At 39.9% G+C, this 14,110-nt stretch overlaps 1 protein-coding gene across 7 annotated transcripts in view; it reads left to right on the forward strand.

Moving 5' to 3' along the window:
• Positions 1-14,110, forward strand: part of DNAJC6 (DnaJ heat shock protein family (Hsp40) member C6) — a 133,843-nt gene that overhangs the window by 112,600 nt on the left and 7,133 nt on the right. For 3 of the 7 annotated variants that reach the window (XM_054574262.1, XM_054574302.1, XM_054574293.1), the window contains 7 exons: positions 431-510; positions 1,341-1,534; positions 1,643-1,723; positions 1,887-2,318; positions 4,908-5,042; positions 9,162-9,236; positions 10,249-10,383. In XM_054574262.1, the coding sequence (XP_054430237.1) occupies positions 431-510; positions 1,341-1,534; positions 1,643-1,723; positions 1,887-2,318; positions 4,908-5,042; positions 9,162-9,236; positions 10,249-10,383 (1,132 nt within the window). The remainder of the gene's footprint in view (positions 1-430; positions 511-1,340; positions 1,535-1,642; positions 1,724-1,886; positions 2,319-4,907; positions 5,043-9,161; positions 9,237-10,248; positions 10,384-14,110) is intronic. The other 4 variants (XM_054574272.1, XM_054574247.1, XM_054574283.1 and 1 more) reach the window with 2 other exon arrangements.

Here is a 14,110-nt window from a genome sequence, read left to right on the forward strand (position 1 = left end):
GACTCACACGTGTTCAAATGTGCACTGTCACGTTAGAGGCACGGTGAAATGCTATAATGTGAGTAATTTGTTCTAGCGAGTGCTGGCCCAGAAAGGCTACAGAGGGGCTATAACCTTGCAAGAAGGGATGAATTTATCAGGTTGGAGAAAGGGCATGCTAGATGGAAGGAATGGAATGAGTCAAAATACAGCAGTGTGCAAGAACATGGGACATTGGCAGGCGAGGAAACGGCTTGCCAAGGCAGAGTTCATGGAGAGGAGAGGCTAGAAACAAAGCTGGGCTTGTGTCCAATGGGGAGGTCATTTAATATTCATAGTAAACAAAGGTTCAGACTTAGAAACAATTGGAGGTTCATGGTCTCCAAAATATAATCTTATTAATCTGATTTCCTTTTCATTGATTGTAGTGTGCTTCTCATGTATTTTTTAGGTGACCAACACTCAGATATTCCAGCTTCAGTTTCATACTGGATTCATACCACTGGAAACAACAGTTTTAAAGTTCACCAAGTAAGTGCTGCTTGGGCCAAAACCCTTTTCAATTGGAACAGCTGTGATATGCTGGGAGCCATTTGCTCAAGGCTCATTAGTGCTGGGCAGTAGCATCTTTGAATCTGCTGCAGGACTGTGAATGTAGCTTAGCAACACAGAGAGGCTGGTGTTTTGATCCATCTTGAATACAAATGGCTCCAAGGACTTCAAACAGGAAGGCCTAACATGCCTAAATTCCATTGGAAGGAGCAGGAGGAAACAAAGTTACCAATGCTGTGATCCTTTGCAGTGGGGTGTCTCTGTGCTTTTCAACAGGGTTGGCATTTTCATCAGTATTATGATGTGAGCAATGGCCCTTCAGAATGGATACCAGGCCATAGCATTGAAGCAGGATCCTAGGAGTCCCCCTTGCATCAGACATTAACCCTTAGTTGCTGTATTTTAGTGTGGTCTAGAGAACTCAGGGAGGTGGCTGGTGCTGGGGTAATGGGTGGGAGTTGCTGGGTCAGGGTAAGGGTAGACATTCAAGAGCCTTGGGCCTGTTTCGCTATCTTAATAACTGATTTGGCTGTGCTGGTGCATATTGGCTGTATGTATCACCCTCACTTTCTAGAATGTTGTCACGTGTAGCAGTATTCAAATTCTTTCCTCTAGACATTCTTCCCTCTTTACTCTAGAAGAGGAAACTGAGGCTCAGGTTGGCAAAGTAACTTATCTGGTTAATGACTGCTTTTTCCCTAAAAATGAGTCTGAGTTAACCTAGGAGTCAACCTGCGATGGTTTCTGTGCTGAACATCGTACTGGTTCCATTGGTTTTCACTCATCTTATTTTTTACTTTCCTATTTAGGCCTGAGTTGGATGCATGTGATGTACCAGAAAAATATCCTCAGCTATTTCAGGTGACTTTGGATGTTGAACTGCAGCCCCATGACAAAGTGGTAGACTTGACCCCACCATGGGAACATTACTGCGCAAAAGATGTCAATCCCAGCATCCTCTTCTCTTCTCACCAAGAACATCAAGATACCTTGGCCTTAGGAGGTAAGAGTCATCGGATGGTTTTGTTTTCAGCTGGAAGCCTCTGTGTTATTTATCACATTGACTTATTTCCTGTGTTCCGTTGACACTCTGTGTCCTTTTGTCTTGCAGGACAGGCTCCAATCGATATCCCTCCCGACAACCCTAGGCATTTTGGGCAAGGTGGCTTCTTTTCTACTCTCTGTTGGCAAGGTACTTCTAAGCATTCTTTAAGTTATAGTTGGTTGATTAAATCACATGGTTCTTTCATATAGATGATTAGTTCTCAAAGCAGCAAATATATACACAATTATATATATTTTTAAATATGCTGTGGTCAGTAGCTAACATTTATTGGCATCCTGGCCTTTCTTAGATCAGAAATCGGAGAAATCATTCTGTGAGGAGGACCATGCTGCTCTAGTGAATCAGGAAAGTGAGCAATCAGATGATGAACTTCTGACCCTTTCCAGTCCACATGGCAGTGCCAACGATGACAAGCATGGAACCAAAAAGCCCAGCAAAAAGCAGCAGGAGCCAGCTGCCCCTCCGCCCCCTGAGGATGTGGACCTTCTTGGCTTAGAAGGGTCTACAGTGAGTAAGAACTTCTCTGCACCAGTGGCTCCTCCCACCAATTCTGAACTGCTCAGTGACCTGTTTGGGGGCGCAGGTGCGGCTGGCCCTGCCCAGGCTGGACAGTCCGCGGTGGAAGACGTGTTTCATCCAAGTGGACCTGCATCTACCCAGTCAACACCACGCCGGTCTGCCACGTCCACCTCTGCATCTCCAACCCTAAGAGTGGGAGAAGGTAATTTTTTCCATGCTCTGCTGTACTTCCCAGGTTTAAAATATGACCTTTGGGCCAAGCAGGTAGAATTGAACCTTCCTAATAAGCTAGACTTTTCTGGTCTCCCTGAAAGTCCCTCAGAAGTCTGTATTTTTATTTAAATGGGGAACACAAGAGGAAATAGAAACCAGTACAGGGTATGAGTGAATATTTGAGCTTCTCATCCTGACTTTAATTTTTTTTCAGGGCTTTGATACCTGAGCTTAGAGATATAGATTAATGAATTATTATTAATATGACAACTGATATGTGTGGAGTATTTACTATTTGCCAAACATGGAATTTAACATCAAACATTAATTCAATTCTTATAAAACCCCCGTAAATAGGTGCAATTATTATCCCCCCTTCAAAGTTGAGGAAATCGAGTCTTACAGTCAAATTAGTAGCACACTGTTTATACTGCTAGAAATTGATGGGGCAAGGGTCCAAAATGAGGCCTTTTGGCTCCAGAACTTTCCCTCCGTTTTTCCTGTAACACTTTCCTGGAATTGTATTTTTCTGAGTACACTTTGGCTATGCGGAGAAGTAATTGGTTACATCAAGATATATTTAAGGGACTCATTCCAGCAGCACAGCTGACTGTAGCAGAGCTGTCGGTGCCAGGTAAGGAGTAGGAGCCCCACGTGCCTCGGGGAGCTTCATCTTGCTCACTGCTACAGCTTCAACACTTCCTATGACTGGAAGTCCACAATTTTTTGACATTTGCACAGCAGTGTAGCTGAGTAAGCAGCAGCCTATTAGGGCTTCTAAGAACTAACTGCCCTTTGTTCCCAAGATAACATCACATTACAAAGAATATGGAGAAATGTCTCAGCGTTCCAGCTTTATGGTAACCTGCAGGAACTTTCTTTCCCAAGCTTATCCTTCACTTCCCCGAAGGGCTTGCAGGTGTTGGTTCATGGTAGCTCAGCTGGAGGCATTCTTTGTGGGAGCGAGCCTCAGAATCCTAGAATGTAGGTGCTGAGGCTCAAGCTCCTACATGTTGCTGGTGGAGCCAGGATGCAAGGTGCCATGAATCCCAGGATATTTCCTCTTCTTCAGTTTCTTCCATCTGGTTCTTACCAAAGTGTATAAAGACTCTATCATGAAATTAAAAATCCCCAAGATCCAAGATAGCACAGAACTCAGTGGTCACCTGTTAAGACTGTGCATCTTGACTGACTTCAGATGATTTAATCCATGATATTTCTGTGCACATAATTCTGTTCCAGTGACAGAACTAAAAGGACCCCCTGAGACATTAGATAGATCTGTGCCCCAGGTTACAGACAATAAAGCTGAGGCCTCGATATACTGATTGACTTGTCCAAGGATGCGTAGCTGATGGGTGGCAAACCCAGATCAAGAACTCAAGTATTCTGTCCCCTACAAGGAAGTAAAAAGAACACAATTCAGAATTAAAGGCCTGGATTTGAATCCCAGGATTGACACTTAACTATCTGTGTAGACTTACTGATAAAAACTTAATCTTCTTGGTTGTAAAAGAGGATAATATTTACCAATCAGCATTGTTATAAAGACTAAATTTTGAGCTCTCATCTTTTGGTATTGGGAAGTTCACTTTTAATTATTAGAGAATGCCTCTGATTTAACATAAGTTGATATTAAAAGTATACCAAGCAATAGAAGATTTTACTTTCCTCCACTAGTTGGCATCAAACTTAGATGTAGTGTCCCATTAAAGTTACTCTATAAATCTCAGTGTTCTCCTTTATAGAAGGGATAAAATTTTGTGAGTATTAAATGATAAGGGATATACTTTATGTAATGGAGTGCCTGACAGATACTTGATTTATTAGTGCTACACAAGGCTAATTCATTACCTGGTGGATTGTAGGAGAGCGCTGTGGCAATGAAGTCATAGCAGAAGACATTAAACCATATATCCAACCTTGGCTTTGAGAGTGGGATTTATTTGTTAACTTCTTTGATTTTAGTTGTCTATTCCTAAATAGGTCAGGCCAAGTCCAGGAACCAATCAACTCATTAGTTTGATACTTACAGTGTAGGAAGTGGCATCTCATTATAAGGAGCTGAAGGGAATTTTGTTCCTTGCCCAATAATAAGATAATGCCACTCTGCATGGTTTTCTTCACGTTCATTTCACACCTTGAGAAACGTGAGATGCCTTTGGGAAATTCCTGGAATTTGGAATCCAAAGACTTGAGCATGAATTTCAGCCCTATTATTTACTTGATACTGGGCAAGCAACTTGTCTTTCTAAACCTCAATTTCATTGTAGAATGAAAATAATACCACTTCTGAGGTATTCTTTATGAAAGGCAATGTAAACTCTAAGAAATGATACAATACTAGTGTTGTTGTATTGGTGGCTGGAAACCTCAGCTGCCCACTTAGCTCTAGTTTTCTTAGTTCATTCACAAACTTTTGTTAGCCCTTGAGGAAATTTAAGATAGTTCCAGGAGTCAGACATCATCCTAATTTTTCAAGTATTTGACCTCGAGCTTGGTAATAATGACATCCTTTGATATTTATTGAATGAATGAACTCAGGACAAAGAAACACATTTTTCCCTTTGTTTCCCAGGTGCCGCCTTTGACCCATTTGGAGCACCTTCTAAACCATCAGGTCAAGATTTGCTGGGTTCTTTTCTGAACACATCCAGTGTTTCCATTGACCCTTTTCTTCAGCCTACAAGAAGCCCTTCACCTACAGTGCACGGTAAGAAGTATTTTATATTGTGTTCCGTGGAACATAGATTTCCACAAGTTATTGGTAGGTACTTAAATTTAAAAGCATCCTGTAGGTGTATTGGGTGGAGTGGGGGAGAAGCTATATAATGTATCTCTCTCATTTGGAAATTAACAGTTCATATTAACATATTAAAAGGTCTGGATGTCTTACCATAAACAAGTCTGCTTAACTTTGTTTTACTCAGTTTTTCTAAAACATATGTGTCTGTGGAATTCTTTTTTTGTATTAGAGCTACAAGCAAAGAATTATGACACCACTGATTATAGGATGTTTCTTTTTTTTAGGTACTGATAAGGAAGAAAAAAATGCTGTAACTTTTAGTTGATTAGAAGACACATCCTAGTTGGGGAAATCTTTGAAATATGGAAAAATATGATTTAAGTTAATAAAATATAAGATGAGCATTCCACAAAATTAGTATTTTACATAACAAACTTTAGAATACATCACCCTTCCCTGGCTGGTGTGTCTCAGTGGATTGAGTGCCAGCCTGCAAACCGAAGGGTCAGGGGTTTAATTCCCGGTCAGGGCACATGCTTGGGTTATGGACCCAGTTAGGGGCGTATGAGAGGCAACTAATAGGTGTTTCTCTTCCTCTCTTTCTCCCTCTCTTACCCTCTCTCTGAAAATAAATAAACAAACAGATAAATAAATAAATTTTTTTTTAAAAAGGAATACAACACCCTGATGAATAATAGTTATTTTGTATAATATGAAGTGGCCCTTGAGCACTTGATACTGTTGCTAGTCTATTGAAATGTGCTCTAAGGATAAAATAATATCCCAGATTTCAAAACTTAGTACAAAATAAGAATGTAAAATATCTTAGTAGTATTTAATATTTTTAATATATTGAACTAAATAAAGTACATTCCTAAAATTAATTTTACCAATGTCTAAATTTTTACCTTTTTTAATGTGGCAGCTGTAAAATTTTAAATTATATACACTGTCCATATTGTATTTTTATGTTAGAGACTTAGGTTGTATGGGAAGAATAGTGATCACATCCATTTGTAAGTGCAAAAAGATATCACTTAGGTAACCCTTCAGTGATGGACAAATGGCTTTGAGCAAGAGGATTGTATCCCATTCTTGATGCTGAAGGCTATTGAGTATTACTGGCCTCAACCTAGATAGTGATGTATTGTTGAAGGCACCCTGGGCTTGTCTGGGGAATGCAGTCCACTCATCAGCTTGACTTCAAGGAAGTTACACAAAAACAAAGATGAGTTATGCAACATTGGTCAAACTGTAACTGGACTAAAAATAGAAATCAGTCTAGCAATAACCTTTATGGGTAATTTCCAGTTAGTCTTACATCTCAAACTATTTCAGGTAGGTCCACAGGACAACATACAAGAAATGCACCTCTCACCCTTGAGTAGTGCCTACCTAAGAGAATCTCCAGATTGGAAGTTGTTTTCCTTGTAGAGAAAGATGCAGGGGTAGCGGTTAAAGCTGTTGTTTTGCTCACTCACTTAAAATGTAAGTCACATCATTTCTCTACTCATAAGAACTCCCTATTTCCCTCAGCATGGGAGCCAAAGTCCTCAAATGGCCTACGTAGGCCCTCTGTGCCCTAGAACCCTAGTGACCTCATTTCCCATTCTCTCCCTCTTGTTCTCGCCATTCCTGCCATACTGGCCTACTTGCTGTTGCAGTGGCTGATCCTCTTTGGACCTTTGCTCAACTCTCACCATCCCAGTGGGGTTTATTCTGGCTGCTCCATTTCACATCACAATTTATCCCCCTGCCCCTACTCCTCATTTTCCTTTCCATGGTACTTATCAACTTCAATATATTTAATAGTTTACTTATTGTGTTATATTCATTTTTATGTTGTCTCTCTCTCCCACCAAGGCAGGGGTTTTGTTTGTTTTGTTCGTTAAGGCTTCCCTAGTGCTTAGAAGAATTACTGGCGCACAATAGGTGCGATCTATTTTTCTAATATGTAAATATAAAATGAATTAACTCATTTTTTCCTACCTAAGCCTCTTTGATGCATAGTGATAGAATTAATAAGGTTGTATATTTTCCTGATTAAAAAAAGATTTTATTTACTTATTTTTAGAGAGAGGGAGAGAAGCATTGATCGGTTGCCTCTCCCACACCCCCAACTGGGGACCTGGCCCACAACCCAGGCCTGTGCCCTGATGAGGAAACAAACCGTCTACACTTTGGTTTGCAGGCCGTCACTCAATCCACTGAGCCACACGAGCCGGAGCTCTTTTCCCGATTTTAATACTTTGAATTTATTTTTTTCATAAGAGAGCTATCTTTTACGTCCCATGGGTGTGGATGTTCATACTTCAGCCTGGCAGTTCTGGATCTGGTGCTCTTTGTCCTGTGAGCTGGTTAGAATCTGGGCATTACCCAGTGCGAGCAAGTTAGCACCCCTTTGTTTTAAAGCCACATGTCTCATTTTGGCCTGTGTTTTGCCAGTGAAAAGAGTTTCCTGCCATCCTTGGTTGCAAATCAATGACCATTCCACTGTTAGTGGATCAGTTGCATATTCTTCATATAGGATAACATGCATGTGAGACCCAGATGTCAGATTGGGAGGTCAGAATTGCCCATCTCCAGAATTCCCTACCTTGGCAAAAGGCACCTGTTCCCATTCTTTATCCAGCCATTCAAGCTGGAAACCAGTAGTCTTTTCTTCAGATCTCTACAAAGCACCACCATCTTTTCTTAAAATCAAGAAATATTACCTTTGAGCTCTACAAATATTTAGTGAACATCTACTCTTAAGAAAATAAGCTCTTGAGGCATAGTGTTAGAAGAAAAAATAAATAACTGTAATAAAAGGCAGAGAATACAAGTATTAGGTAATTACCTTTTAATTTGTATGTTCCCCTCTCCAACAGATTTTAAGTTTTTTGAAAATAGGCAATGCGATTTTTAGTTCTCTGCTCCCTGACAGAGTGCCTTGCATAAGGTCATATGGATTTGTGGGTTTGATCAGTAATTACGTTGAACTTCTGACACCAAGTTCTACCTCCTAGTTAGATGTAAGAGTCAGGTCAGAGTGTAAAGGAAGTCAGACAGCAAATGTTAGTAAAACAAAGTCTTATTTCCACTTCAATTTTCAGGGATTACTGTGGAATAAGAATAGAAAGGAAAGAACTATTATTACTCATAATGGCATGTTCTTTTTAACTTAATGATGGGAAGGTCAAGATGTCTTGGTTTGCACTAAGCAAACAAAACAAGTAAATATAAGGCTTGGTAGTGCTAATCTTGGTGGATAGATGATTCTTTTGGTGGTGGTGGTGGTGGTGAGCCCTAGAAATTCTTTCTTATAACATCCAGTTTATTGCTTGCATTTTACAGATTCAGAAAAAAAACCTAGTATAAGTATGTATTCTTCTTGTACACTGATGCTTTTTAGCTAAACATTTAAAAATTCTACACTTGGAATTGTGAGAGGGACTAGGTGATATGTTTGGAAGCTGTAAGGAGTTCGTTGTGAGTGGCAATAGACACCCCCTGGACATGAACGTGGTGGATGGCGTAGGGTCAGTGCCCGATACATATTCTGAACAACTCGTCATTCTCAATTCATGTCACAGCAGAGAAGAAAACAACATTTCAGGTCTAAGTTGATCATGCCTCTCGTACAGTTGTTAATGCCAACCTAAGGTGGATCGGGTTTGTTTTTTTTTCATTTTTTCTTATTGCCCACTGACTTCACATAAGTACGGGGTGGGGAGTAAGTGGCACACACCAACGAATAAGGTTGTTCCTGCCCTCGAGGAACTCACTATTTAGTGGAGGCAGACATATGTACAGTTATAGTTCTAAGTTTGTGGATATGGAGGTAAAACAAAGGTGGGCCAAAGAAGGAACAGAAATGAGCAATATACACTTTTACCAGCCCTTGTGCAAGTAACGATAGAGGAAGGCGCAAAATTATCAAGTGCTGCAAAATGTGGTGAGAGCTGAAAGGGAGAGGGGAATCCTTTGGGACCTCGGGAGGCCGTGCAGATTTTATGGAAGGTATAGCATTTTCCTGTGTGAACTTAGAAAAGTGGGCTCTGAGCTATCTTGTTTTGATTCTTTGGTGCTTCTCCTAATTTTTAGCTTCGAGTACACCTGCTGTGAACATTCAGCCAGATGTTTCAGGAGGCTGGGACTGGCATGCTAAACCAGGTAAAGGTCAGCAGGGTGTTATTCTTTACGCACTTAACCAGTTGTTAAAGCATGACCATTCACCTAAGATGAAGCAAGTACTTACAGAGTATCATAGCCCACCTACGTAATTTGTGTTTATTTTTCCTAAAGACACGTTCTGGTGGAACTTTCCCCATTGCGTCTGATGACATGGTAGTGCTATATATTATACATTATTTTATTTTTTTAAGTCTCATTTGCTGAATGTCTGTTTTCATATTAGAACTAGGTGGATCTGGGTATGTATTTTACTCTGCCACTTAGAATTTCTTGGATCTTTTTTTACAAGTTTGAATCTCAATTTTGTTATCTATAAAGTGAGGGTCATAATTCTTGTCCCACACAGTTGTGTAGTTTAAGTGAAATCACATGAAAATTACTAGCATAGAGTAGATGCTATATAATTTGGATGGTCTTCCTTCTTCACAAAGGACTTGGTCCAAGGCTGGATTTTTCTCTGATAAGTAAGTTGTCTTTCTCATGGCTAGATGGTACTTACTGAGAGCCATCTTGTGTGATTTGCATCCCTGGCACTGTGCAAGTTACATGCACACATGCACACAGTATGCTCATCCCAGCAACTTTCTGGAGCAGTTCCTGTTTCTTTACTTAACAAATAAGAAAATATTGGTATTCAGAGAAGTTAAACAGTGTGCACAAGGTCACTCATCCAGGAAGTAGCAGAGCCAGACTTCAGATGCAGGCTTGACTACAAATTCCATAGAAAGAATGAGGTCAGATGACAGGAGAGGTGAACACTGGACAGTAGTTCACAGGTATGTCCAGGAAACAACATATGCCTTCTTTGTGCGCTGTCCCTGCCCCAAGCTGCTCTTTATTTAAGTCAGAAAAGTAAGGTCTAGCAAACTTCGAACGTATTTCCAAATCCTGTCCTAATTTGCCATTAGAGACAAAGAGTGGGAGCTTTGGATTTCTGAATTTCAGAATTTAGCCTTAGGCAACTAACTCATTTTCAACAATCTTATTTCTTTTTCAGGAGGTTTTGGAATGGGAAGCAAGTCAGCTGCCACCAGCCCAACAGGGTCCTCGCATGGCACTCCCACCCATCAAAGCAAACCCCAGACTCTAGATCCCTTTGCTGACCTTGGGACACTAGGTACAAACTTAACAGGTTAAGATATTTACTTATGGCTTCACAACTTCAAATCTAAATCTTTAGTGTTATAATAAACTAGAACCTAAAATCTTGTATCTTCTTAAGCTATATATACTCTAAATCCTGAGACCGATTAAAAAAATCAAAACAAAACAGGCTTCAAATATGGGGTTGGAACTAACCCCTATTAATCTATTTCTCCAATGCCTAATTTTAAATTAGTAACATGAATAAAATGAGAACTTCCAGAAGCACCTGACAATAGAGTTTGGCTGCAGCAAAAATAACGAAGGCGTAGGGAAACGCTTAGAGACGAGGCTGGTCAGATAGACTTGAACTGCACGGGGCCAGCAGTGCACAGGCCTTCTGGTAATGTTGCCAGTGAGATCCTACACTGGCATCCCTCTTCTTGTTGTTGACTGCGCTGCTGTCTGGTCAGTTTGCAAAACTGCACATGAAAAATACTCTCTATATAGTATATTCAAAGTGTTTCTCATATATTAATTGTTGTTAGAAGATAAGTGTTACATGAGCAAGTGATTTTGGAAACGTTGGGTTCGGTGGACTTTGATTACTGCAAGAACGTCTGAGAAAAAATGGTCATGGTGATGCTTTCCAAAGGGATAAAGTTTGCAGTGTTCTCAAACTATTTCACTGAGAAAACATTTCCCAGGGAGTAGTTCATTGGATGTTCTGGAGCCTTGTCTTCCTCTGTTTCTCTTCCCCTCTGGGTAGTACGGTTGTTAAATAGGGGTGGGTGAGCCCTGACACAGAGGCTTAAATTAGCCGTGTTGACAGTGCAGGCTCTGGGGTATTTAGAGCCCTGTTGTCTGCAGGGAATGCGAGCATGCTGCCATTTTTTACAGTAATTGTGTCAGAATCTTGGCCTTTCCTTATATGTATTTTAGAATTTTTTTCTTTTAAAAACTCAAAATTATTTTCCCTTCTTTGTATTTTAATGTAAGCCGAAAATTTAAAATAACAACATCAGGTGAAGTTGTATTCAAATAAACCCCATTGACTGTTCATTTTTTTCACTCCATTTATTCATTTCACAACTATTTAATAAGTGCCTTCAATGTGCTAATAGTGTTTTAATAAAAATCAACCAAAAAATAAACCTGACAGAATTTCTATCTTCTAAAGCTTATATTCTACAAGGGAAAACAAATAGTAAATGAATAAACATATAATCTAATAACAATGCTTCTTGGGGGATTTACTATGTGTCAGACACTCTTTTAAGTACTTTGCATATATAAATTTATTGACTCTTCCCAATCTTTTGAAGTAGAGACTATTCTAATCCTCCCTTTGTAAAGGAAGAACTGGGGCACAGAAAGTAAAGTAACATGCCCAATGAATAAGGTTTCAATATTGAAGTTCTAGCTCTAAAGCTTGTGTTCCTGGCCCCTGTGCAGAGTGCTATGAAAAAAATAAGGTGACTGATGGCTGGACTGGGGTGTTATTTCAGATATCAAGTGGTTACAGAAGTCCTCTCTGAAGAGTGACCTTTATAGAAAGTTCTGTTTCCAAATCCAACATTGTGTCTTGCATTTGGTTCTGGAATCATCCCTCCACCTTTCTTTGCCTTTTATGAAATTGGTCCTTGAAGGGTACTGAACAGTTAGGAAAGTTTCAATTTGTTAATTTTTATCACTTGCTTAAGGTGATGCCTGCCAGTTTCGTTCATTGGAAAGTTACCATATTTCCCTTTAATGAGCAATTAATGAGAAATCTAGGGGAGATACTTTGAGATTATTCTATTTGCGACAAACATTTTGGAGAATATTTTATTCTCCATCTGACTTTTACCCACTGATTTTAGCATTCATTAATGTTTCTTGCCTAGAGTGTTCATTACTATGATGTTTGCAAAATTGTGATTTTTCTGATTCTTCCCTTCTTTCTACATTTATTAATTAGCATTTCACTGTAAGGAAAAATCTTTTCTTTCTCTTTCTCTCTCTGTCCCTCACATCAGAATGGACTGATGAATTATTTTTTGATTCAGTAGGTTATCACTAATTACTGTCATTGTTGTCCCAGATTTGATTTGTGAAAGCCCCTTTGTTCTGTCTTCTATATCCTTTTCACTAGATTCTTTTAGGTAGTATAAATAGCAAACCAAGGCAGGGAGGAGGAGGGAGACATATCTCACCCACTAGCTCAGCAGTCCTGAGCCTGGTCTGACAATATTGCCAGGGGTTCCAACGTCGTAAGAAACACCATGGTAACACTGGAGGAGGAGAGCCCTTGGAATTCTGTATGTATCATTCCCACTATCTGAGAAAGAAAAGCTTTGAAACTGTTTATTCATCCCAAGGTCTAGGATTGGGAAGTAGAGGCCCAAAGAAGAAGCCCATAAAACCGCTTTTGTTAATTGCCTACCTCTGGTCACTATTTCACTAGGAGGTCTCTAGTGCTTACAGAAAGAGCCCATAAATAACTTTGGGTAACTGCCTCAACTTTAATTAACTATCTCCTGTGACATACCATTTTGTTTACTACAAAATGAACAAATGTGGTCTGGAGCAAAATAAGAATTTGGGCTAACAGCCCCCCACACATACCTAGGTTTGGGTGGTCATATCCCCCAGGGAAGCTGGCGCCACCTTTACCCACCAATCCACATATAACTCCCTCACCCCATCCCACCAACTATGTAAGTCCTGAAGACAAAGGACCTGACTTTTTTTGTCTCCCTTGCTCGTTCTGCCCTTGCTCTTGCTGCCCGTACATTGCCCTGCCCTGAACCTCTGCCTTTCTCCCCACCCCAGCTAGGCCCCGTTCTCTTCCCTGAGAACATATCACTGATAAACACTGCTTGCATGCTAATAGACTTGCTGGTCTGTAACTCTTTACTGCATCAGCAGAAGAACTGAGTTTATCCTGTAACAGTTCCATCTTTTGAGAACTTGCTGTTTTATAGGACAACAAGGTGTGCCAGACCTTAGTTCTGGAATCAGTCATTCTCCAAAGTATCCTCACTTCCTTTTGTGGAGAACAGTATTTAGAAAAGAAAATCTGTACACTAAGTATGTTCATTGGTACCAGGCTAGGTGTCATTGGTCCACTTTTCAGGAGATAGAGATAGGAGATGAATGGATATAAATATCTAGACTTCCATCCGATACCACAGGGTTCTTCCTTGCCTTCCTCTATTGCATACGTGTATCTCCCTTTTCCCTGGATGGCAACAACATTAATAGACAACAAAAATAGTTTCAGAATAGCTAGACCCATATCACTATAACAAATCTACTAGGGGAAGTTCAAGTGTTCTTTGCCATTTTTGAAACGCAGTAATTTTTACAACTGTTGGAAAAATTAGTTTGATGAATTTTTCCACTTTTCTAGTTACATAACTTAGGACAGTTAAATTACTTTCCTAAAGCCACACAAAGAACGGGTGTATGAGCAAGAGCCACAAGCTAGAATTTTTGACTCCTTGGTAAATGCTTTGTAGTAAAAATTAAACTTCCAAATTATATAGCTGCAATTTGGAAAAGACAAAGGCGTCATTATTCTCTTCAAGGTATTTGTGCATCGAACAATTCTGATGTAAACACTTATGCCTTAGTTCCTCCCATAGATATTTTGATTCAAAATATCTGGCTTGGAAATAACAGAGTTTTAAAACTACCCCAGGTGATTCTAATGTAGCTAGGGCTGTAGACCATGTTCAGAGTTGCTCGAGTGTTGGCTCTGTTTATTCTCCTGTGATGAAATGCACATAGTG

This window comes from Pteronotus mesoamericanus, unplaced genomic scaffold, assembly GCF_021234165.1.
Source record: "Pteronotus mesoamericanus isolate MK-2021 breed Mesoamerican mustached bat unplaced genomic scaffold, CSHL_Meso_final contig_105, whole genome shotgun sequence".
Taxonomy (NCBI): Eukaryota; Metazoa; Chordata; class Mammalia; order Chiroptera; family Mormoopidae; genus Pteronotus; species Pteronotus mesoamericanus.